The sequence below is a fragment of the Mesoplodon densirostris genome, chromosome 7, assembly GCF_025265405.1.
Source record: "Mesoplodon densirostris isolate mMesDen1 chromosome 7, mMesDen1 primary haplotype, whole genome shotgun sequence".
In the NCBI taxonomy this organism is placed as follows: Eukaryota; Metazoa; Chordata; class Mammalia; order Artiodactyla; family Ziphiidae; genus Mesoplodon; species Mesoplodon densirostris.
In genome coordinates, this window is record NC_082667.1 from 113130553 (window position 1) to 113153986 (window position 23434).

Sequence of the window (23434 nt, forward strand, 5' to 3'; positions counted from 1 at the left end):
AATCTGAAACAAAGGAAGTTAGGAAATGTGGGTGAGGCCCTAATGACTCACGTGAGAAGACCTATCTCTAAGGCTGGATTGGGATGAGCGTCCTGTCAGGCAGGAGGCCAGTTCTGAGACCCTGGGCACCTCTCCAGCCCTGCCAGCTCAGAGTGGGAAGCCCTAGGGGAGCAGTCTTTGTGCTAATCCACTGTTCTCTGACTGCCTGCCTTATCTCCATAATGGAGAGATAAACTCCTTTGGGACCAGGATGTTTCCCCAGGAAAGATGCTGTTTGTTTTAGATCCTCTAAGCTTAACCCTCTGTCAAGTACCAGCTATCCATCCCTGATATCAAGCATCACTGGGCGTTTGTTTAAAATGCAAATTTTCAGTTCTTTTTCCTAAGGAGTCTGATGGGCTAGATTTAGGAATCCAGGTATCTGTGTTTTTAACAAGCACCTAGGTGATTCTTTTGATAAGGCAAATTTGAAAAACATCAAGTTAGATAATCTCTTGAATCACTTTCAGTCTTAAATTTAGGCAGCAAAGTGTAGTAAGAAGAGCCCTGGGTTAGCAGTAAGGAGGTGGGTTCTGGGCCCCACCCTGCAGTTCCAGGGCATCTGGTCTGCTGGTGTCTTCAAGGTCCCTGGGTGCCGGAGTACCTGTTGTCATCTTTGGTACTAGTAAGAACCCTGTGCTGGGGAAAACCTAGAAGGGAAGGAGCCTGCAGAGCAGAGGAGGGTATTCACCATCTGTGATCAAGACTTTGGAAAGAATAGGGGGACCTAGAATAAACAGAAGTGAAATGGACATCAAGGAACAACAGGTTCAGAGCATCCCCCTGGGGTTGTCTCTTCCGGGATTGGCCGGACTTTGTATGTCTCAGCAACTCCCACTATACCCAGGGGGACACCTAGGACCAAAGGATTTTTTAAATGTGTCTAAAGCACACAGTTAATCAGAGAAAGCAGGAATCCAGATCCCTCCTGCATTCGCCCAGTTCATTGTTGGGGTGCATGGCAGGGCAGTCATACTTTCTTGGGGCTTGTGGGAGAGCCTCTGATGGTCAAGAGCATCTTGAATCCCCAGACATTCTCCAGAATGGCCTGGAATGTAACATTTCCCTGAATCTGCTTGGCCTATTACTGGGAGAGAGAATGGGGGTCTGGGGAGGTGGGCAGGTCTGGGGAAAGGTCGTGAATGGGGGAAGGGAGGGCAACGAGACAGAAAAGAAACTGCACAGGGGTTCACAGAATGCGGGCGCTTTGAGGGCCACCACGTCAGAGAGGTGCCCTGACTGATCAAGATTTCACACCTGACGGATGTCAACGCCAGCAGAACCCCGGCCCCTCTCTCCCGACCCAGGGCAGTCAAAAGGCTGAATGCGATGCGAGGTCTGATTCTGCAGAAGCTTTGTAGAAATTCGCTGCGTCGGAGAAACTAAAAGACCAAACAAAACCCCTAAAACACCAAGCCCGATTCTTTCATCCACGTGGCACAAGAACAAGCCAAAAAAGGGAGGCGGGGGAAGAGTCACCCGTCCCGCCCCTGCTGGGAGGAAGGGATTTGCTGGGAGAGTCAACTCCTGGGCCAGCCCGGTCGCTGCCGGGCGCGGCGGGGAGGGACGGCGATTGAGAAAGCCCTGTTCCCACAAGGCCGCCTTGCACCGGTCCCCTCGGCCCGCGCCGCCCCCGTCCGCGGCCGCCGCCGAGCGCGGGGAGCCTCCGCGGGCCCTTTAAGGGCCGAGAGGTGCGCGGTCTCTTTAAGGCAGGTCCTGGTGGTTTCTGTTTTCTGAAGGAAGTGACGGGGGGTGGGATTGAATGAAAAGTGCAAAACAGAGTCTCGGAGCGCCGGAGTTGGGGGCCGTGGGAGCGAGGGCACTGGGCCGGGGAGGCAGACGGGCCCTTGGAGCGCGGTGTCCGCCTCGGAGCCGCCGGGGGACGCGCGACGGAGCGCAGCCCACGTGCGTCGGCGCCGCGTCGCGGGCGCCCCGCGGCTGAGCCCCTCGGGGAGCCGCGCCCCGGCGCCGCGAACTAGCCTCCAAGTTAGGGCGAAGTTTGGCCGAGCCGCTCCCCGCCCGCCCGCGGCGCGCCGGGACCGCGAGGGCGGCGGCGGTCCCCGGGGATGCGCCCACCCGGCCGCGGCGGGGTCCCCCCGGCGTCCCCTGCGCTGCTGCTCCTGCTGCTGCCGGTGCTTATGCAGCTGCTTGGGGCGCCGCGCAGCGTGGGCGCGGGGACCGGGGCTGGCGCGCCGTCTGAGCTGCGGGTCCGCGTGCGGCTGCCCGACGGCCAGGTGACCGAGGAGAGTCTGCAGGCGGACAGCGACGCCGACAGCATCAGCCTGGAGCTGCGCAAGCCCGACGGCACCCTCATCTCCTTCACCGCCGACTTCAAGAAGGTGAGGCACCCTCGCTCGCCCCGGGGGGACCTGCGTGCCTGAGCGCTCCGGGGTCCCATTCGCACCGAGGCCAGCAGACGGAAGACTGGGCCAGGAGAAGGACGCGACTTAGCCAAGGTCACGCCGGGCTCTTATCCACACCTCTTTGCCCTGCTCCCCAGCGCCTAGACCCGGCCCTTCATTCTCCCCCACGAACTGCTCTGCTGCCTTTCCGATTCTCCCCTCCAGCCTTTCACTTCTTCTCTCTGGGTGACCAGGCCACCAGACCAGCTCCCCACTTCGTCTTTCAGCTCTCCGAGAGCCCTCTAGGTGCAGACCTACTTCAAGGGAGTCAATGTTAGCAACCCCGTCTCCCTTTTTGGAGTCATGTTCTCAGGCTCTATCAGAGAAAAATCCTGGGCCAGGCATCAGAGGTCCTGGGTTCTCGCTGTGTGACCTAGGGCAAGTTCCTTTCCTTCTCCGGGCCTCCTTTCTCACCTCTGTACAGAGCAAGGGGGTGGCGCCAGGCCTCCCAGCACTGACATCTTGGAGGCTATGTACTACCTCTCCTTGTTTCACTTTCCTGGGCTGGGGAAGGGGGTTCCTGGGAAGAGCTGCTTGTCCCATGTCCCTCCCAAGCCGAGGAGAAGCCACTTCTCCTCTTTGGTCCAAAAGTCTGGGAAACTTGTAGCGGAAGACCTGGGGCGAGGCCCCAGATGCGGTCCCCAGGCTATGGGAGAGGTGCCACCTCTCACCCTGCTTGGCAGGAGGGCTGGCCAACCCCCGGTTTTGGCCTAGATTGCAGGGAAGTGGGTAGAGACAGCCTCTCCTGGGGGGCGGGGCGGGTGTGTGTGTGTGTGTGTGTGTGCGTGCGTGCGTGCGTGTGTGTGTGTATGTGTGTGTGTGTGTAGGGAACCAGTGGGGTAGAGAGTGGAGGTGCTGGGCTTATCAGGAAGTGGGCCTGGAAGGGCGGTGAGTGACCAGCGGTGACCCAGCAGCAGGAATCCTGGAGGGGAGGAAGGTGGGTGAGGTGTAGGTACACAAAGGGAGTCTCCTGATCACCTAAAGTCCCCCTCCCCAAGTTCCTCTCCTGATAAAGAGGCCCTGTGAGGCTCTGTCTCTGGGGGAGTGGAGAGGTGAGGCCCATGACATAGGCAGCAGCTGGGGAAGCCCAGGGCGGTGGGACTGTTGCCTGAGCCATCTCTCTCTCCTTCCTCTTAGAGACTGGGAGCTGGGGGCGTGGGGGAGGGGGTAGAGTTTGGAGTGTCAGCTAGGGACCCAGCAGAATCGCCCGAAGATAGTACCAGGTGGGTGGGTGGTGACTCTGTGGACGGTGGAAGTGGGGCTTGACGGCCGATCTGTCCCTGGACTACTGAGTTTTCACTGACAAGGGATGTAGGGAGACCAGTGGCGGGTGGCAGGTTGGGGGTGGAGGGGCGGTTGAGTGTCGCAATGGGGAGGACTTTGCAACCCTTCCTCACTCAGCAGGCCCAAGCTAGGTTCTCAATTCAGGTACGGGCAGGTGAGTTTGTGTGTGGAGAGAGGGAAGCTGACAGGGCCAGAACACCCCCAGAGTCCCCACTTAAACTCCAGGGGAATTTTGTCAAGTCTCTTCTTTTCCTAGAAAACCCAAATAGTGGCTGGACCCTCCCCAGGAGACAGGGATCTAATCTTCCCCTCTGACCTTCCACTGAAGCCCTTTGTCCTTGTGAGTGAGCCTCAGGTCAGCCTATGAGTCTCCCACCTTCCTGCCCACTGCGCATTGTTCTGTGGCTTTGCTGAAACCCTAGAGAGACTTCCCCGACCCTGGCACCTCTCTGGCAGCCAAGGCTGTGGTTAGGACACCGGTGAAAGAGTCAAGGGGTAGGGCTCAGCTTTTATAGCCTCTAGCTGCAGCGTGGAAGATTTTATTGCTCTACCCTGAGGGCGAGGAGAGGGGAGAGGCGGGGTGGCAGTGGGGTGAAGGCCTGGGGATTGGGGCTGAGGGTGGAGTAGGAGGCTGACTGCCCAGTTAGAGAATCGATTCGGAGCTGATTGTAAGAGCCTCATTTTTATAATTTTTGTATTATTTTATTTTATTTTTTCCTTGTTAGTTATTTTAAATATAGCAGTGTGTACATGTCAATCCCAAACTCCCTACCTATCCCTCCCCCCAAACCTTACCCCCTGGTAACCGTAAGTTCCTTCTCTAAGTCTGTGAGTCTGTTTCTGTTTTGTAAATAAGTTCACTTACAGCATTTTTTTTTTTAGATTCCTCATACAAACATTATTTCTCTTTCTCTGACTTACTTCACTCAGTCTGACAATCTGTAGGTCCATCCATGTTGCCGCAAATGGCCTTAAGAGCCACATTTTAATCCCCACCATGGTTCAAACCACCACCCAGGTTTCCAGAGTGTGCTTTTCAGGTTAGCCTCTGACCCAGAAGCTGGCATTTCACACCCACCCCTGGCATCTCCAATTTCATCAGCAAGGGAGGGAATTGGGAGTGGAAGGTACCGAAAGGGAACCAGCTTTCCAAGGTCCCCTCTGACTCTGGGTTTCTCAGATGGCCTGGGGCAGGGTGGAGTTGGGGAAGGCTGGGAGTGGGGTGGAATAGCCTTTATCTCCACCCCAGTCCGCTGTCTGCATTGGCCAGAGCAACTTTTATACGGGATCTTTCTGGGGTGGGTCACCTCTCTTGTTGCCCGCTTTGGCAACTTTCCACGAGAAGCTTCTATCTAGAAGTAATGACGTTTCCTGTAGGAAAAAGTCCTGGATGTGGTGTTTCTTTTGTTTCCTGTACCAAATCCATTTGGGGTGGTTTGGGAACAGTCCCTAGTCCACTTGGGAATAGTGACGTTGGCCATTTTGCACATTTGGGAGACAGTCCAGACTGAAACGAGACAGACCTGGTTTAACCCTGGGCAAGCTACCCGATCTGTCCAAGCCTTCATTTCTTCATCTGTAAAATGGGAATAATAATGGTACCGATCCCATGGCCATTGTGAGAACTAAACAGGGCAATGCATATGAAATACTCACTGTGTGTCAGCTGCTGTACTCAGTGCTCCAGAGAGAAGCCAGTAACTTTTACAATCATGGTCCACATCGCATCTCAACATGGACCTTCCCTGGTAAGCCTGGGTGCAAAGGGGTTGAATGACCGACCCAAAGTCACACGGAAGGTCAGCACTGAGCCTGGAAGAGCCTTAATCCTTCATCATAAGCTTCTCGTTGAAGCTCCAATTATTAGTCAGAGTTCTCCTGCAAAACAGAAATAATAGGGTAGAAATACAGATCTACAGAAAGAGATTTTATCATGAGTGGTTGGCTCATACGGTTATGGAGGCTGAGTCCCACGGTCTGCTGTCTGTAAGCTGGAGGCCCAGGAAAGCCCATGTAGTTCCGGTCTGAGTCCACAGGCCTGAGAACCAAGCGCGTTGATGTCTGAGGGAAGGAGAAGATGGATGGCCAGCTCACACAGAGAGCAAATTTGCCCTTCCTCCACCTTTTTTGTTCTATTCACACCCTCAACAGATTGAGTGATGCCCACCCACCCTGGTGAGGGCCACCTTCTACCCAGCCTACTACTTCAAATGCTAATATCTTTCCGAGACAGCCTCACAGACACACCCAGAAATAATGTTTTGCCACCTATGTGGGCACCTCTTAGCCCAGTGAAGTGGAAACATAAAGTTAACCATCACACTCCAAAATTGCTGGCCAGCCCCCTAGCAGGGAGCAGCCATCCCTGTCCTGTCAGTCTACTCAGGGAGCAGCGAGGCCCCTTGTGCTGGATGCAATGCAGCCCTCTGTCTGGATGATCTCAACACACACGCACACACACACACACACATACACACACCCCCCACACACACACCACCACCACCACCACCCCACCCTACCACCACCCCTTCCACCCTCTCTGTTTGCCTCTGCCGGGACGGGTCTCTAACATGGCCTGGCCCTCCCCACACTGCCACACTGGACCTGAAGCCAGTAAAGCTGTAACAGTAATCAACCTGCTCCAGCACACATAGCCTGGAGCCCGGGCAAGGATGACGAACTCCGCAAGCAGCTTGGAGCTACCAATCACCACCATGAGTTACTGTAAGCCCTGCCCACAGGCTGCTGCCCATCAAGCAGGTCAGGCTGCAGCTCTCAAAGAAGTGACATAGCTCAGCGACTCCCAAACTTTGCTGCATATTTGAATCGCCCGGGGAGCTTTGGAAAACCCCGAAGCCTAGGCTGCACTCCAGACTAATTAAGTCCGACTGTCTGAGGGTAGGAACCAGGCAGCCAGATTTTTAGAGCCCCTGGTGATTCCAATGAGCAGCAAAGTTTGGGAAGCACTGGCATAGCTGCTCCAGGGAAGGAGGGATGTGGAGGAGGTTTCAGGTTAGACTGTTAAATGAAGGTAGATCTCAAACTCAGTCACTTAGTTGAAACCTGTCATTCTACCCACGATAGTCCCTAATGTGTTTCAACAGCATATTGAGGCTTCATTCTCCGTGCCCTCAGTGCAGGAACTAAAATTCACCATACACTCTCAACAAGCAGTGCTCTTCTTGAGAATCCAAAGCCTATGTGTGTGATTATACCCGGATGTACAGACTTACTGGGCATATTAATAGCGGGCATGTCACCATCCCGGCTTTTGGTCTGACAGCCCTCTTGGTCCCCGTCCCCCAGGCTGCTGTGCCCGTCCAAGTGTCTCTTTCCCCTCTGTCTCCCAGTGTGAGTGTCTAAAAGCTGAGGGAGGGGATGAGTCATGTTCAAGCGGTTTGGTGCTGACTGGACAGGGAGGGTGGGGCTGAAAGATAAGAGAAAGTCATGAGCAGCTGCGCGGGGGTGGGGGTGGGGGTCATGGCTGCGACGGGAGGAAGGAGCCACATCCAAATGCGTAGAGGGAGGGGGTCAAGAGGGGCCTCAGGCTGGCGCCAAGATAAGGGGAGCCATATAACAGGGTGGATGAGCTCGAGGTCACTCTGAGGGACCCAGGGAGATTGGAAACTTGCACCCTGCCCTGGGCCCCGATGGGTGAGTGGGAGCCGATGGGTGAGTGGGAGCCGAGGAAGGAACGGTCCAGAGAGCACCAGCGTCCCTGCCCTGGGGCTCCCCGTCTAGGTGGGGGGAGCAGCTTCAGCCTGGGAGAGGTAGTCAGCAAAGATGTGGAATGTGCAAATGGCCACGTTGCTGCCTGAGGCTGTTTATTCTAACAGGATATCACATCCCGGGGATTGCCAGGCCGGACAAGCTTTTAGAGTCCAGTCTCCCCCTACCCTGCCTGTGTTCGGTCCCTGCAGTTTGGTGATTTGTAGTAGGGGTATTTGTTGGAGAGGATGTCTTTTGGGGGAACAGAGGGCAGTAGAGGTGCTTACAGGAGAGGCCCAGAGTTTTTTGGTATCTAGGGTATTTCCCCACCCTGGCAGTTCATGAGAAGTCACCAGAAAGAATGATCCGGCTTGTGTCCATGGGACCCTCCGGTCTAACAGCAGTCCCTCTGCCATGTCTGAGGAATTCCTCCCCGCATCAGAGATCGGCACCCCTGCCCCGAGGTTCAGCCCAGCTCCTGGAGTCTGGCAAGCATCTCCCACCCCCCAAACGCCTATGTCCAGATGGAGTCCTGGCAAAAGATCCCGGGTCAGGCAGTGAGGACTGCCACCTGGGACAAGTAAGTGGCCTGTTGGGATGATGGGGAGAGGCAGAAGTGAGGCTCTTCCTTCGAGGCTTCCCAAGGTGCACAGAGGTGGGGATGGTAGAACAAGAGGCCAGCTTTGAGGTAAGAATCACATATATCTGAGCCGTCAGGTCACACACTGACAGTCGCTTTCACACGCCTGGCCTCATTCGATCCTCACCACTACATCACGCAGCAGGCATTGCTTCCATTTTGCAGATGTGCAAACTGAGGCTCAGAGCTATGAAGCGACTTGGACAAGATCAATAGCTAATGATCCAAGATTGGGACCCAGGGAGCCTTCCACTCTATTCTGACTGCCTGTGCTACTATGGCATATAAATGGGCTCCTTCTAGAAGGCTGAAGAAACCTGAATAGGGGAGGGGAGAAGGAAGAAGGAGACTGAAAAAAGCCTTGGTGCAGAGGAACAAATCGACAGAGAAAACCTCCTCTGTACAGATTTGGGCTGCGCCCCTCCCCCAGGCTCATCACAATCCCCCCACCCCACCCCTCCCACGAATTTTAAGTTTTGACCCCTTCACTGTGCCCGAGAGACTCCCCGTTCCCCTCCCGCCATGGCCTCTGGAGAGGTGGGGGGTGGGGGTGAGGGGACCATTTTTAAAACATCTCACAGATACTACTGAGCACTCACTGTACATTTTCCTGCCCTTTACCAAGCTGTGTGACTTGACAAATCCCTTAACCTCTCTGAGCCCCAGGTTCAGACATGACACAAACACAGTGTGATGCTTGCAGGCGTGTTGTGAGAAGTGAGTAAGAGGCCTCAGCGAAGCAGAGGCCAGCGAAGGCACGTGAGAAGAGAAATAGCAGTTCTAGCCAGGGCCCCGGCCCTCCTTCCTCACGCTGTTAAGCAGATGGTTCCTGCTCTGGGGACCAAAGCATTATTGGGACTCCCATCCTTTCGGCTGGCAAGCACTGACGTGGCTGCCACCAAGGTTCCCACGAAGGGCTGGGGGCGGGGCAGGCGCTGGGGCTGGGAATGCAGGTGAGAGGGAAGCGTGGCGCCCCCCTCAGGAGCCCTGAGTCAGCAGGACGTTGGGGCGCAGTTGATCCACATAAAGCCGCCCATTGTTCCTGGGGCCGTCGGGACAGTGGCGACCTTTGGGATTTGGCTGACGGAGCACTGGGGGCACTGGGAGTGGGCAGGCGGCACTGCCCCCAGCTGGTGGTGGCACTAATGTCCCGGAACAAGAAGCCTCTGTCCGGGCCCAGCCCTGAGGGTCTGCAGGCATCTCGTAATGGGAGCGGCCTACGTCCCGGGCACCGGCCAGGGAATGCACTTGGCCTGGCTTTGGGTTGAGTCCATTTGCCTCTGTACCTGCTTGGAGAGACAGGGCAGAGGGGCCAAGGTGCCCCTGAGTGTGCCCCGGGGCAGCCAGCACGGGGAGAAGAGGGCATTGGTTTCTGGCTGCCCCTCCAGCGTGACCCCTCACCTCCCCAGTGCAGTGAAGTTCTCTCCTCTCTAGCCATGAAGCAGCCCCGGCCAGGAGCAGCACAATAAATACTTGGGTGGGCTCAGCCCGGGCCTCAGATCACACGCTCCGGTGTGACGACGGGAAGGAGACCAAGATGGTAGAGGAAACTCCCAGGAGACAGCGTCAGCCGTCCAAGGGCAAAGAGGAAAGGGGAGTTGGTGCTTTGTGGAGACCCTGGAGAGGTGGCCTTCAGCCTGGGTTGTGCAGCCACCGTGGCACAGAGGTGGGCTGGGAGAGGGGCTTTGAGGAAAGGGCAGCTCCGCCATCAGGCCCTCTTAGTCTTCGGGTCCCCTGTGGTGCAAGGCTGGGCTGGCAGCAAGGTCTGAGACAGGACAGCCCCCGCCACCGCTCCCCACTGGGGGGCTGAGGAAGGGCCCTGGGAGGGTGGGGAGCTGGGAGCTGGTGACGGGAAGGCAGCAGGAGGGCAGAGGAGGAGGGGAGGTCGGCCAGGCTGAGGCTGGGGCAGCGAACACAGGAGAGGATGCCTACGAGGAGGTGTGCGTGCCTTGAGGCAGGGGAGTGTAACAGCATGTGTGCAGAGGCTTGTGTGTGAGATGGGGTGTGAGACATGGCGTGTGAGACTTTGGGGGAATTCAAGGAGGGAGGGAGGGTGTGGGAGAGACTGTCGGAAGGAGGTGGGCCTGTGAGACAATCTGTGAGGGCTGCCACGTGTGACCGAGAGAAAGGGGGAGATGGGGAGGCTCCCCGGAGACGCTGTGAGGGAGGAAACGTGCTCATAGGAGCAACGGTGTGACGGAGAAGGGACCGTGCAGCCGAGCCGCAGCGTGGGCCCTGGCGGGAGGGGCCTGGGGGGCCTGGGTGCCGCTGGCTGAGGGGTGGGAGACGGTGGGAGAATCAGCACGTCTGGGTGAAAGATTATGGCCATGGGACCCATGAATGGGGGAAAGCAAGTGTCTGTCTGTGCGTACAGTTACGATTCGACTTGGCTGCAAGTAACATAAAACCCCACAGCAGCCGAAGCAAGAGAGAAGTTTGTTTCCCTCTTTCAGTCTTATCTAAGGCTGGAAGCCGGCCGTTGGGCTGATACAGTCATCAGCGCTCCGGAGGGCTCCGTCTGTGGGGTTGCCACCCGTCCCCAACACTGAGCTTTCCCTGGAGCTTCTCCCCAGGAAGGCAGCAGCAGAGGCCTGGCACGGGCTGTCTGCTCTGGGAAGTGCAGAGAGCTGCCCCCTGCTTTTCCCAGAACAGCCTTTTCTCTGTGAGATACAGTGGATCTCAGGCAGCGTGGCAGGGAGTGGACGCAGAGAAGAATAGAATATTTGGGAAGGGGCTCGGGGCCGGGGGGAGCTCGGAAGAGCAGAAAGATCACTGGATTGAGTCAGGAGATCTGGGCTCCTGGGCCTGGCTCTGCAGCTGTGTGACCTTGAAGGTCACGTCCACTGCTGGGACCTCACTGGAGCATGAACTAAATGATCCCCTAAATCTAAAAGCCCAAATCACAGCTGTAGGACGACCAGCCTGCAGAAGCCCAGTTACAAGGAAGCCCGAGAAGGAAGAGCCGTCTTCTTTTTGGAGGCAAAGGGGTCAATGGAGGCCCCAGAGCACTGGTCCGTTCGCTCAGCTCTGTGCCAGACTCTGAGGATACTGCATAAATAAGTGGAGCCGCTGTCTGGGGCCGCAGCACAACACGAAGGGCCTGGGGGACTTGTTGCCCGGGCAGAAGACGCCACATGAGGATGGGGCCCTCTGCCGAGGCGCTTAGGTCAGATGCACACTGGCCCAGCACAGCTCAAGTTTCTGATTCAGCTCTAAGCCAGAGATCCATTCATGTCCTACCCTGGCTCAAAACCCAGCGATGATGCCCAGTGATCTGCTAGATGAAGCTCAGACTTCTTGGCTGGGCTCTCAGACACTGTGCCCTGCCCTCCTGCCTGCCAGCCTCTTCCTTCCACACTCAGCCCTCCCCTCCCCGGTACTCCCCTCACTTTCCTCGGGACCCTGGCCTGCTCTTGTTTGCGCACTCAGTGCTTCATTTATTCATTTCCAGATAGGTACTGAGTGTATTCATGGGGCGGGGATACACTGCAAATAAGATACTATCCCAGCCTCAAGGAGTTGAGTCTGGAAGGAAAGAGATCATTGCAGACACAGTGGGATTCGTGCTCTGGAGGCTAGGGGTTGGGCCTGGCCCACTCGGCTGGAGGGTTGGTGAGGGCAGGGGTGATGGATGCATTTGAACTGAGTCCTGAAGGATGATGGGCAGAAGGGGACAGCTCATCCCTGGCAGAGGCATCAGCTCATGGAAAGGCACATGGCCTCGCTCATTCTGGGAACCGCCATCTCTTTGGTTCAACGCTCAGAGCTGTCAGCAAAGATCTGGATGCCAGCCTCTGGGGGGTACACTTTATGGTGAGGACAAAAGGAGCCTTGGAAGGGCTCTGGGCCAGATTGTGTGACAGTAACGTGGAGGGATGGATGGGGTGGGGGCATTAAGAGGCCTTCGTGGGCTTCCCTGGTGGCGCAGTGGTGGAGAGTCCGTCTGCCGATGCAGGGGACACGGGTTCGTGCCCCGATCCCGGAAGATCCCACATGCCGCGGAGCGGCTGGGCCCGCGAGCCATGGCCGCGGAGCCTGTGTGTCCGGAGCCTGTGCTCCGCAACGGGAGAGGCCACAGCAGTGAGAGGCCCGCGTACCGCAAAAAAAAAAAAAAAAAAAAAAAAAAAAAGAGGCCTTCGTACCTTCCCATCTTCTGTACATGCTTCTCTCTTTGCTAGAAAGACACCCATCCTTTGACTGTCCAGAACCACTGAAATGTCCTTCGCTCTAGGAAACCTTCCCTCCCTCCACCCCTCCCAGCCCCATCCCTAAGGGGACAAAAAATGCTCCCTCATCCATCCTTTGCCCTATAGCATTTTGCATAAACCTCACCCTAGGCCTCATCCTAGTGCGCTGACTTCAGTTGTAGGTCAACCTCTCCTATGAGCCCCTTAAAGACAGGAGCCTTGGCCTTGGTCTTGCCCACTCCCCTGCCCCGCCCTGGCGCCTGTGAAGGCTCTGCCCTGGGTGATGCTAATCAGTGCTCTCCCACAGATTTGCCGATTACCTGCAAGCTCCAGCAGTCACCTGACTTCTCTGGGCCTCAGGTACATCTCTGGGAGAAACATTTTTTGTCCTGCCTCTGCAGGTCTGGAGTAGATCACAGCTGGAGCAAGGCCAGGGACTGCAGCAATAATAGAGGAACTTAAGGAATCCAGCCCACTCTGTTCTGAGACCTTTCACTCATTTTTCCTCACAGTAATCCCTTGGGGTGTAGGTATTGTTAGTTGTACTCATTTTACACATGTGGAAACTAAGATACAGAGAGGTTAAGTAACTCCCTCAGGGTTACAGGGCTCGTATCAGCAAAGCCAGGATTTGGACGTGGCCAGCACTGGCTCCGGAGCCTTTGCTCTTAACTACCGTGCTGTTTGGGAACCTTCAAACCACCCCCAAAGGACTTCAGCAAATGCTCTCTCCGTGGCCATACCCTCTGTGTGGCCCAGTTTCAGCCCTGGTACTGTCCACTCCGCTTCTTCCTGGTGGCCTGGCTCCTGGTGGGCTGGAGGTTCCTGGGAGCTCATGGGAGAAGAAGCCTTATAGAAACTGCCCATCTTGGGAACCCTAGCCTGAGTCCTGGGCCTGAGGAGCCTGCCATGGGCTCTTCCCCAGCTGTGTGGTCTTGCCTTGGAGGGTTAGGGCACCTCTGGGTGGATCATCCCAGGGGACTCTTGGGCGAGCAGGAAACCTGGGGGCCAGGCATGCATCTGGCCTGGGCTTAGCATCTGGCCAGATGTTCCTTGGAACAGGGAGACCTCTCCCGCTGCCCTGCCCTCTGTGCTGGAGGGAAAGGGGGCCCTGGAACCTTAGTAGTGAGTCTAAGGTGTGGGGAGTAGAAGGTGGGAGGGACACTGGTCATGATGACGGAGCCAAAGAGATCCAGATGCTTGGGCTGCTGTCTTCCCTCCCGGGGCTCAGCACATGGAGTATGGTTTCCCGGAGACATAGGATTAAGAAGGCTGGAGAATTCAGGGCTTAAAGAGGCTCTGGGCAGGGCAGGCAGAGGGCGTAGAAGGGTGATCCTGCGTCATCTTGCCCTGATGTTTGCGTCAGATGCTGTTGTCTGTTAGTCACCCAGAGCCTTGAATAGGAGCCGCCACGTTCCCAGGGCAGGTCTGCAGAGGACATACAGACCAGCGCCGATGGGTACAGCTGGAAGAGGGCACTGCCTTCTCATCCTGGCTCTACCACTCGCCAGCTGTGTGGCCTAGGGCAGACCACACTTTCTCTCTGGGCCTGAGCTTTAGTTTCTTTAACTGGGCATCAAAGCAATTGGACTCGTTGATCTAGGACACAGCTGTGCATTGTGGTTGTGAGAGCTTGGATTTTGGAGTCAGACTGCCTGGGTTAAAATTCTGGCTACATTTCCTCTTGGTCCCATGACCTCGAACAAGTTATCCATTCCAAACTCGGTAATAATCATAGTTCCTATCTCCTTTTGTTATAAAGATTTTAAACAGGATGATACATCCTTTTTGACTCATGGTAACAATGACTTGTCCCTTCCAGTTATAAACTTCAATAAATCTTTGTCCTACACAAATAAATAGGAGATATAGAGGAAATCTATTGCAACAAAAAAATTCTCATCCCCTTGCTCCACCCCCAGTCAAGTTCCCATTTTGGTAGCGTTTTGTTCTTGTTGTTGACATTGTTGTTTAATACAGAAGCAGGGAAAATAACAGATTCTGTTCGCCCCCTGGTCTGGTCTAAAAGTTCAAATTCTTCCTCCTGCTAATGGTAGATGGGTGATATCCAAGCAATGAGGCCACTTGGGGCATCCCTCAGACCACAGGTGGTGACACGTGCCTGTGGTATTGGAGAAGATGCTGTGAATATACCAGATGGGTTCTTTTAAAGGGTCATTGCTGAAATTACCCCCGAGGTGGAATTTGGATCCTGCCTGGGGGTCCTGCCAGGGACATCCGCCTGACTCAGCCCCGGGAGGGAAAGTCTGGTATCAAGTCTCACCTGGCAGGAACTGAGCCCAGAACAGAAAATGCACAAGTGTACCAGCCTCCAGTCTCTCCTCAAACGACCTGAGGGGGTGGAAGATTGGATGGCCCAGGCTGGCGGGGCAAGCAGATCCCAGCCTCCTGGCCCGAGAGTGGATTTCCTGTGGAGAGGAAGCTGAGATTATCCGAGCTCTGATTCACTTTGCCTGCAAGTCTGGGACCATGAGGAACCTTATGGAACCTTTCTCACCAGCTGGGTCTCAGTTTCCCTTTCTGCAATCTTGGCGGAAAATCTCCCTGGACACTCCCAGCCCTCAGTGCTCCAGAGATCATTTACAGTGAAAGGAAGTAGGGAAATGTCCTTGTAGAGTCAGAGGACTTGAGAGGGCATGGGGGTTTGTGTGAGGACAGCACTGACTAGTTTCAGATCACCTGGGACACTTGCTGGTCACCTGCAGTGATGACAGTGGCCCCGGCTAGCCCCGCTGAGCACGCACTCCGGGCGGACATTCTGCTGTGCTTTCCCCCCACACTAACTCGTTTAGTCTTCACTGTAAGCCTCCAGGTAAAAGTGGCATCATCCCCATTTCACAAACGAGGCTTAGAGAAGGTGGGAGATAGACCTGTATGCCAGCTAATACAGTGTAGACTTGGAGTGGAACCCTGGGCCCCTCACTGCCTGTACTGGAATCCAAGGGGGACCTTCAGGCCCTGTTCTCAGAGCATTTCACTCTGGCACATGGACAGTAAGCGCTCAGTGCCTGGGGGCTCTCAGTGGGCGAGGCCAGGGCACGCACATTGAAGGATGCGTAGCTACACAGGGCTATATCCCCTCCGGGCTGGTGCAGGGCCATTGGGGTTCCTGGTGGAGAACCATCATTGTGGCTTGGGTCCCTCCCAGCCAGAGGGGCTCTTGACAGATTCAGACCACTTCTGACTGGGACCTGCTGACTTCTCACCGCGAGCTGTTAGCCAAGGCACAGAGATGGGTGAGACCAAGGGACACCTCAGGTGCCCAGGGTTCCAGCAGCCAGATTGGGAAGGGGACCTGATCCCACCACCCTTCTCCCTTCTCCTTCTGCACCCGCCCCCAACCTCTCTGATTCATGCAGTGCATCAGCGACAGGAAAGAGCCCTTGGCCTGCTGGTAATGCCATTAGTAACCCCGAGGGGAAAGGGGAAGTGGAGAGGGAAGGGGAAAGGTGAGCCATCCTAGCTCCCTCAGGCTAGAAGGCCGACAGCTGCTGCTGCGACTGCCCTTAACCCCACCCTGACCTCACTGCCTCGATCTGAGATGCAGGTGGCTAGGAGCCTGGCCGACCAGAAGCTCTGGGGGCATTCTCCCCAAACCTACTGAATGGGAAAGTCAGCGAGAGAAACTCTAGAATCTGTACTTGTAAAAATGCAGCCCCCGCCATGATGCCGTAGTCAGGTGGTTGTAGGGGCCCTGACTCACCCTGATCAGGGTGATACGGGGGTACCACCAAGGGGAAGCATCAGCTATGAATGAACCAGGAGCCAAAAGGGGTGCTGTTTCCTTTAAGGTGACGTTCTGTACTTTTAAACAATTTTGTTTTGGAAAGCTTTCCAGCAGTTCACTATGTGAATTTTCCAGGAGGCTTTGGAACATCTGGGGTATGTTCTTTCTTTTAAGTCACAGGTTTAAACGGGAAAGAGAAAAATTTCCAGGCCAGCAAGAGGGAGGCGTCTATTGCAGGGCAGCGTCCAGGCCTGTGTCCTCTGCAGGGTCTGAGCTGAGCACTGGGTGGGCTGGTGAGCAGGCCCCACCCCCTCTGGCCGGTTCCCATTCTTCTGCTTTCTCCATCAGGATGTGAAGATCTTCCGGGCCCTGATCCTAGGGGAGCTGGAGAAAGGGCAGAGCCAGTTCCAGGCCCTCTGCTTTGTCACCCGGCTGCACCACAATGAGATCATTCCCAGCGAGGCTATGGCCAAGCTCCGACAGGTGAGTGCCCACCCCAGACCTGCCCCAGAGCCCTCACCCCTGCAGCCGACTCCTGGCCTGGACCCTACCCCAGCCCCAGTCTCCCACCCAGCCCCTGACCCACCTGATCGCTGGCACCCCACTCTTACACTCTAGTCCCGAACCCTTTAAATATGCCAGACCTGACCCCATAGCCCCAGATCCCTAATCTGCCCTGAAACCCCATCTCCCAGATTCTGCCAGTCCCCTAATCTCAGCTCCTCCCCGTTTATGATGGAGGCAGGTGGGATCTGCCATCAGGCCCAGGGCCACCACTCATCATCCCGGTGACGCTGGACAAGTCACCTCGCCTTCAAAACCCCTATTTTCTTACTGAGAGATGGGTTATGGTGAGAATTAAGTGGGATAGTGCATGTTAAGTGTTCAGTGCAGCCTTTGAAACCCTCAGCCTCTTGCCCTGCTCCCGGTCCCTTCCCGGACCCCGGGCCTCTCCCCGGCCTCATTTAAGTTCCCTGAACTATCCAGCAGGAGCTGTCCGAGGCCCCTCCCTTTTACCTGCTTTTCCCAGAGTGACTCAGTTGCCTGGATGTTGGAGAATACAGGGCCCCAGAGGTCACTGACCCTGGGACAGTTCGCCTCGCCTGCCCACCTCCAACGCCACCCCCCAGCAACGTGTCAGAATTCTCCCTCAGGCCCCAGAGGTCAGCCCGGCGGCCGCTGGCTGAAAAGGCTTGACTGCGCCCTGGGTATCCGTTTCTCCGCCAGTTGGAGGGGGGCTGGGTGCCCCTTGACTGCCACCCTGCCGGTGGCCCCAAGGATCTGAAGACAGCCGGCGTGGGCTTGTCTGACTCTCAGCGACCAGGGGAAGAGTGGGCAGGGGGCCTTGTGAGGCCGGGTGGGAACGGCTCTTCTCCACGCAGAAAAATCCACGGGCAGTGCGGCAGGCTGAGGAGGTGCGGGGCCTGGAGCAGATGCACATGGACGTCACCGTGAACTTCAGCCAGGGGGGCCTGTTGAGCCCCCATCTCCGCAACGTGTGTGCCGAGGCCGCGGATGCCATCTACACCCGCCAGGAGGACGTCCGGTTCTGGCTGGAGCAAGGTCAGCTGGGTGCTGCCCGCTGCCGTATCGTCTCAGATATGATGGGGAGCAATGATGAGATATGGGGGGTCTAAACCCAGCTGGGACTGGTCAGGGAAGGCTTCCTGGAGGAAGTGATGCCTGTGTGGCTGTTTACTGAGAGGAGTCAGCAGATGAAAGGAGCCAATTCCAGGTAGGGACGCGGAGAACTATGACTGTGCTAGGCCCCGGGGAGGGAATGCCCAGGCAAAGCCCCCCTCATCCCTGCCCTTCATGAGAACACAGATGGAACCTTCTGTCCTGGGACATGGGCACAGGAACCAGGGTCTGGATGGGGCCCAAAGATGCCCATTCCCACCTGCTACCTCTTCGGCCACCTCTCAGAGATCAGCTCCTCTCTTTCCCTTCACACCTTCCCAGGATCCTTGAGAACGCCTCCCATCTTTACACCGTCCCTGCCTTCCCGGCCTAGGGGACCTCACTGCTGGCCCATCTCTGGGTCACCTTTCCCAGGACTGTCCTGAAGTCAGACAGACCTGGGATTCAGTCCTGACTCCCCTACCTACTGTGTGACCTCAGCCAGATGGTTCAACCTCTCTGGGCCGGTTTTCCCATCTGTAAAACAGGGGTGATAACACTTAGCCCATAGGGGTGCCAGGATGCCTGAAGGGGCCATGCCAGGAGGCCCCCCCCTCCCCCATCCCTGACCTCCGCCTTCTCCCCCAGGTGTGGACAGCTTCGTGTTCGAGGCCCTGCCCAAGGCCTCAGAGCAGATGTCGCTGCCTCGCTGTGGGCAGGTGGGGGACCGCGGGAAGCCCTGCGTCTGCCGCTACGGCCTGAGCCTGGCCTGGTACCCCTGCGTGCTCAAGTATTGCCACGGCCGTGACCGCCCGACACCCTACAAATGTGGCATCCGCAGCTGCCAGAAGAGCTACAGCTTCGACTTCTCCGTGCCTCAGAGGCAGCTGTGCCTGTGGGACGAGGACCCCTAGCCCGCTTGGGACAAGGGGTGGTCCCGGAGGCAGCTGCTTGGGGCCCACTGCTCCTCCCCCAGCCGCCAGAGGGGGTGGCCACCCCCTTCCCTCCTCCTCATCCCGGAGCCTCTGCCCCCGGACTTGTCACTGTGAAAAGGGGTGTGGCACGGCAGGGGTTAACTCATGAAGGCAGCCCCCCGCTCCCATGGGGACGGAGGGAGAAGGGGGTTCTCCAAGCTTGCCGCCCCCATCTCCCCTGAAATGTTCGCTTTCAAGCAGCCAAAATATGACAGCGTGACTCTCCTATTTAACTCTTTGCAGGTTTAGACCCTGGAAGGTGTCGATACCTGTGACACCCACCTCCCCACGCCCAGCCCCCTGCCCCACCCTCCAGAAGGAGCTGGCCCCCGTGCACCTTCCCACTGCCCAACAGGGAGGGGATCCTTGCCCCAGAGAGGGGGCAGTGCCGAGAGCGGATCTCAACACGTTCCTCTCACTACTGGCCTCGGAGGCTGCCCGGGGCCAGCTGGGGGCCCCCCACCCCGAGACAGACCGCAGGTGCCTTTCCGCAGACCTGGACTTTGCCAAGGGAGCTGGAGCCGGCTTGCACCCTCGAAGCAGAAATATTGTTTAAGGTTTTGAGGCAGGGAGGGAGCATGAAGTATGAGGAAAACTTGAATCCCAGATTTTTACTGCAAAGTATTTATCATTTGTACCAGAAATAAAAGTTTAAATTTTTACGTGGCTGGTAGCGCTAGACTCAGAGTTCTGGGAGAACTTTTGGCCAATGCGGCTACCTGGTGTCAGGAGAAGCGTCCCTGTGCTCTTGGTGGCCCATCTTGGGACAACAGCTCCTAAAGCACCTACTGTGTGCTCAGCCTTGTGTTGGGAGGAGAGGATGTAGATGGGGGTGGGTATTATTAGGAAAAGATACGACGAAATTTATGCGCTTAAGAAGATGAGACATACATAGACGGGCAAGCCAGGCAGTAAAAGACCCCGTGACATAGACTGAGACGTGAGATATGGTGAAAACTCTGGAATCAGACTTCCAGGGGTCAAATCCTGGGCATGATTTTTTTTTTTAAATTTATTTTATTGAAGTATAGTTGATTTACAATGTTGTGTTAGTTTCTGGTGTATAGCAAACTGATTCAGTGATTACATAGATAGAATAGTTTGCATTTGTTAGTCCCAAACTCCCAGTCCACCCTTCCCCCACCCCCTTCCTCCCCTCCCCGTTGGCAACCACAAGTCTGTTCTCTATGTGAGTCTGTTTCTGTTTTGTAGATAAGTTCATTTGTGTCATATTTTAGATTCCACATGTAAGTGATATCATATGGTATTTTTCTTTCTCTTTCTGACTTACTTCACTTAGTATGATCATCTCTAGGTCCGTCCGTGTTGCTGCAAATGGTATTGTTTCATTCGTTTTTACGGCTGAGTAGTATTCCATTGTATATATGTACCACATCTTTTTTTATCCATTCACCTGTCAGTGGATATTTAGGTTGTTTCCATGTCTTGGCTATTGTAAATAGTGCCGCTATGAACATAAGGGTGCATGTAAACATCTTTTCGAATTAGAGTTTTGTCCAGATATATGCCCAGGAGTGGAGTTGCTGGATCATATGGTAACTCTAGTTTTTGGAGGAAGCTCCATACTGTTTTCCACAGTGGCTGCACCAATTTACATTCCCACCAACAGTGTAGGAGCGTTCCCTTTTCTCCACAGCCTCTCCAGCATTTGTTATCTGTAGACTTTTTAATGGTGGCCATTCTGACCAGAGCAAGGTGATACCTCACTGGAGTTTTGATTTGCATTTCTCTGTTAGTGAGGTTGAGCATCTTTTCATGGGCCTGTTACTGGCCATGATTCTTTTGTTTGTTTGTTTGTTTTTTGAGGTACGCGGGCCTCTCACTGTTGTGGCCTCTCCCGTTGCGGAGCACAGGCTCCGGACACGCAGGCTCAGCCGCCATGGCTCACGGGCCCAGCCACTCTGCAGCATGTGGGATCTTCCCGGACCGGGGCACGAACCCATGTCCCCTGTATCGGCAGGCGGACTCCCAACCACTGCGCCACCTGGGGAGCCCCCATGATTCTTACTTGCTGTGCAATCTTGAGTTACTTTACCTCTCTGTGCCTCAGCTCTCTCAGCTATAAAATGGGCTGAATTGTGAGACTGAAGTGAATTTATACGTGTCAAGTGCCCAGCACATAGTGAGTGCTCACTGTGTTAGCTGCTATTAATATAGTTACCATTAGTGAAAAGAGCAGACGTTTCCTCATTTATAAACCCGAGACAGTGGAGCCAGACATCCTGAAGGCCTCTTCACTTCAAGAGTATCTTCTAGCATAAAGAGGCTGTAATATGAAGTGCCGGGCTGGGCACTGAGTGCTTCCAAGGAGGAGGGATGTGCAGGCTGAGTTGATTGGGGAGGGTTTCCTGGACGAGATGGGACGTGGGTTGAGGCTTCAGGCTGGTAGGGGTTTGGCAAGGTGGAGGGGACCGTGTGAGCACAGGGCAGAGACTGGAGTCTTTCAGGTGTTGGGCAAGTCCCAGGGGTCCCAACTCCTGAGGAGGGAGGAGGCTGGGAGTCAGAGCCTTCCTCACAGGCCTTGGAGGAGGAAGGGGACTGGCAGGGCTGTCCCCCTTACTCTGCTCCCCAGCACCCCCAGAACAGGCTGCTGCTGCCCCTTGAACTGTGCTGGCCAGAGGGGTGTGTTGGGTGCTGGGCTTGCTTGATGGTCAAGTTAGTGGTAGGGGAGCGGGGAGACATCCTTTTCAAGTGGGCGTGCCTCTTTCTGAACCTGTTTTCAAGGACCAGCTTCAGCCGTGCTGGGGGGCAAGTTGGGGAGGCCTTCCTCCCCAAGCCTTTTTCTCCTTCTCCTCCTGCTCAGCCCCTGCTCCGGGTGAGGGAGGGGATTACTTGGAGAAGGCATCTCCCACCCCTCTTAACTCTGTGGGTGTGTCTTCATTGCTGGGGGTGGTGGTCCCCAAACCATATGCCTTCCCTACTCACTTCCAAATAGCCAAGAATAATACTTTTTTAAAAAGTAATGTTTTCAAGACTTGGAGTGTTTTTCTGATCTTCTTTGGGGAGGGGGGGATTAGCACCTCCACGCCTGCCTGTCTCCTGCAGGGAGGGGCCTCCTGGACGCTGTCACTACAGACCACCCTGCCTGGGGCCCCTTCTCGGTCTCAGGGCATGGAGATGAGGATTAAGATTCCCTGTGACTTTGGCCTGACCCTATGCTCAGACGAAGTCCACGCCTCCCATCATTCCAAGGAACCCTCCCAACCTCCCCAGCCAAGCTCTGGCTCTGCCACGGTGCCTCCAGTTGGAAGTCTCCTATTTGCGTGCATCAGACTCAGAGCTTGTTACATAGATGTAGATGGTCAGCTACGTGAGAGATAAGGCTTTACTTTCCTCAAAAGTCCTTTGTGGATGTGAGAAAACACCTGCGAGAGGTAATATACCTACGATAGTACTCATTTCTTCAGGGTTTACAAAGTGCCTTCATACAAATGAGCTCGCTTGGCTTCTTTCAGTGATTCTGTGACATTTTATGAATGCGGCTCACCTATGAAACGATGTGACTTGCCCAAGGTCAGAGGGTAGTGAGAGCAGAGCTGGAATCCAACCCCAGCCTTCTTATGCCATGCACACCTACAACCCAAATGGGTTTATCGGATGGGCCCACCGGAACCTCAGCACGGCGCACCAGGGGAGGGTGGGCAGGGCCAGCCCTGCAGTAGCAATCACTGAGGACTGGGTGGGTGGGGGGGGATTCCCAAAGCTCCCCTGGGACTGATGTTGGCAGGAACAGGCTTCTGATTGGCTCCCTTGGCCAAGGTAAGCAAGGCCCTCGGGTGGGAGCCCAGGAGACCAGATCTCACCAGTGCCTCTTCAAGCCAGAGGAGCTAAAATTGGTGCCAGGCCTCCCCGGCAGGATCATCCGAGCGTGGCCGGGCCTGTACTTCCTGTGGGTTTTCTTCAGTCTCCTCTCCCCGCGGTCTTGTTAACCACTGGATGTCTTAGGTGGGGAAACTGTGGAGCCCTACAATTAGAGCCTCTCTGCCCAGGGCCTTCATGGGACCTGGATAGGGTGCGTGGAGCTGTCAAGGAATCTGGCAAAAAAGTGGGGCAGGGGCCGCTCCCCGGAAGCAAAACTTGAGGCTAAAAGTTCACGTGAGGAATGTGGGTACCGGCCTAGGCCCACCTCTGGGTGACCTTGGGTAGGTCACCTCCCCTTCCAAGCCCCCAATTCCATCATCCACTAAGAGAGAGGGCCTCTCTAGACTGTCTTCCCCGGCACTGGCATTCACCGTGTAACTGCTGCCTGGCATCCTACTGCAGATCGTTAGCCATTTGGCTACTGATGGGCAATTGACTGGCTCCTATGGCCAGTATTTAGTAGATACCGTCAAATCACCTCCAAATGGTGCTGTCCAAATGTACATTCTCACCAGCAGTGTGTGAGAGGCCCTGTTTCCACACATTCCTGCTGTATCAGGGTTCTCCAGAGAAACAGAACAGAATATATGTATATACATATATATATATATATATACACATACATACATATATATATATATAACTGTATACATATATATACAGTTGACCCTTGAACAAGGCAAGGATTAGGGGAGCAAGAATCAAAAATCTGAGTAGGACTTATAGTTGGTCCTCCATATCTGTGGTTCCTTAGCATCCACAGTTCTGCATCCACAGATTCAACTGTGGATCGTGTAGTACGATGATATTTACTATTGAAAACAATCCCCGGATAAGTGAACCCAGGCAGTTCAAACCCATGTTGTTCAAGGGTCAACCACACACACACACACACACACACACACTGATTGATTTTAGCTCACGTGATTGGAGATGTGGGCAGCTAAGTC

At 55.4% G+C, this 23434-nt stretch overlaps 1 protein-coding gene across 1 annotated transcript; it reads left to right on the forward strand.

Annotated features, from left to right (window-relative positions):
- The first annotated feature begins 1557 nt into the window (after positions 1-1557).
- On the forward strand, positions 1558-21558 carry OAF (out at first homolog). The gene is made up of 4 exons (XM_060103953.1): positions 1558-2378; positions 16357-16491; positions 17391-17571; positions 18277-21558. Exons 1-4 carry the CDS (start codon positions 2106-2108, stop codon positions 18540-18542), a joined length of 855 nt encoding a protein of 284 aa, XP_059959936.1. The 5' UTR covers positions 1558-2105; the 3' UTR covers positions 18543-21558.
- The last annotated feature ends 1876 nt before the right edge of the window (positions 21559-23434 follow it).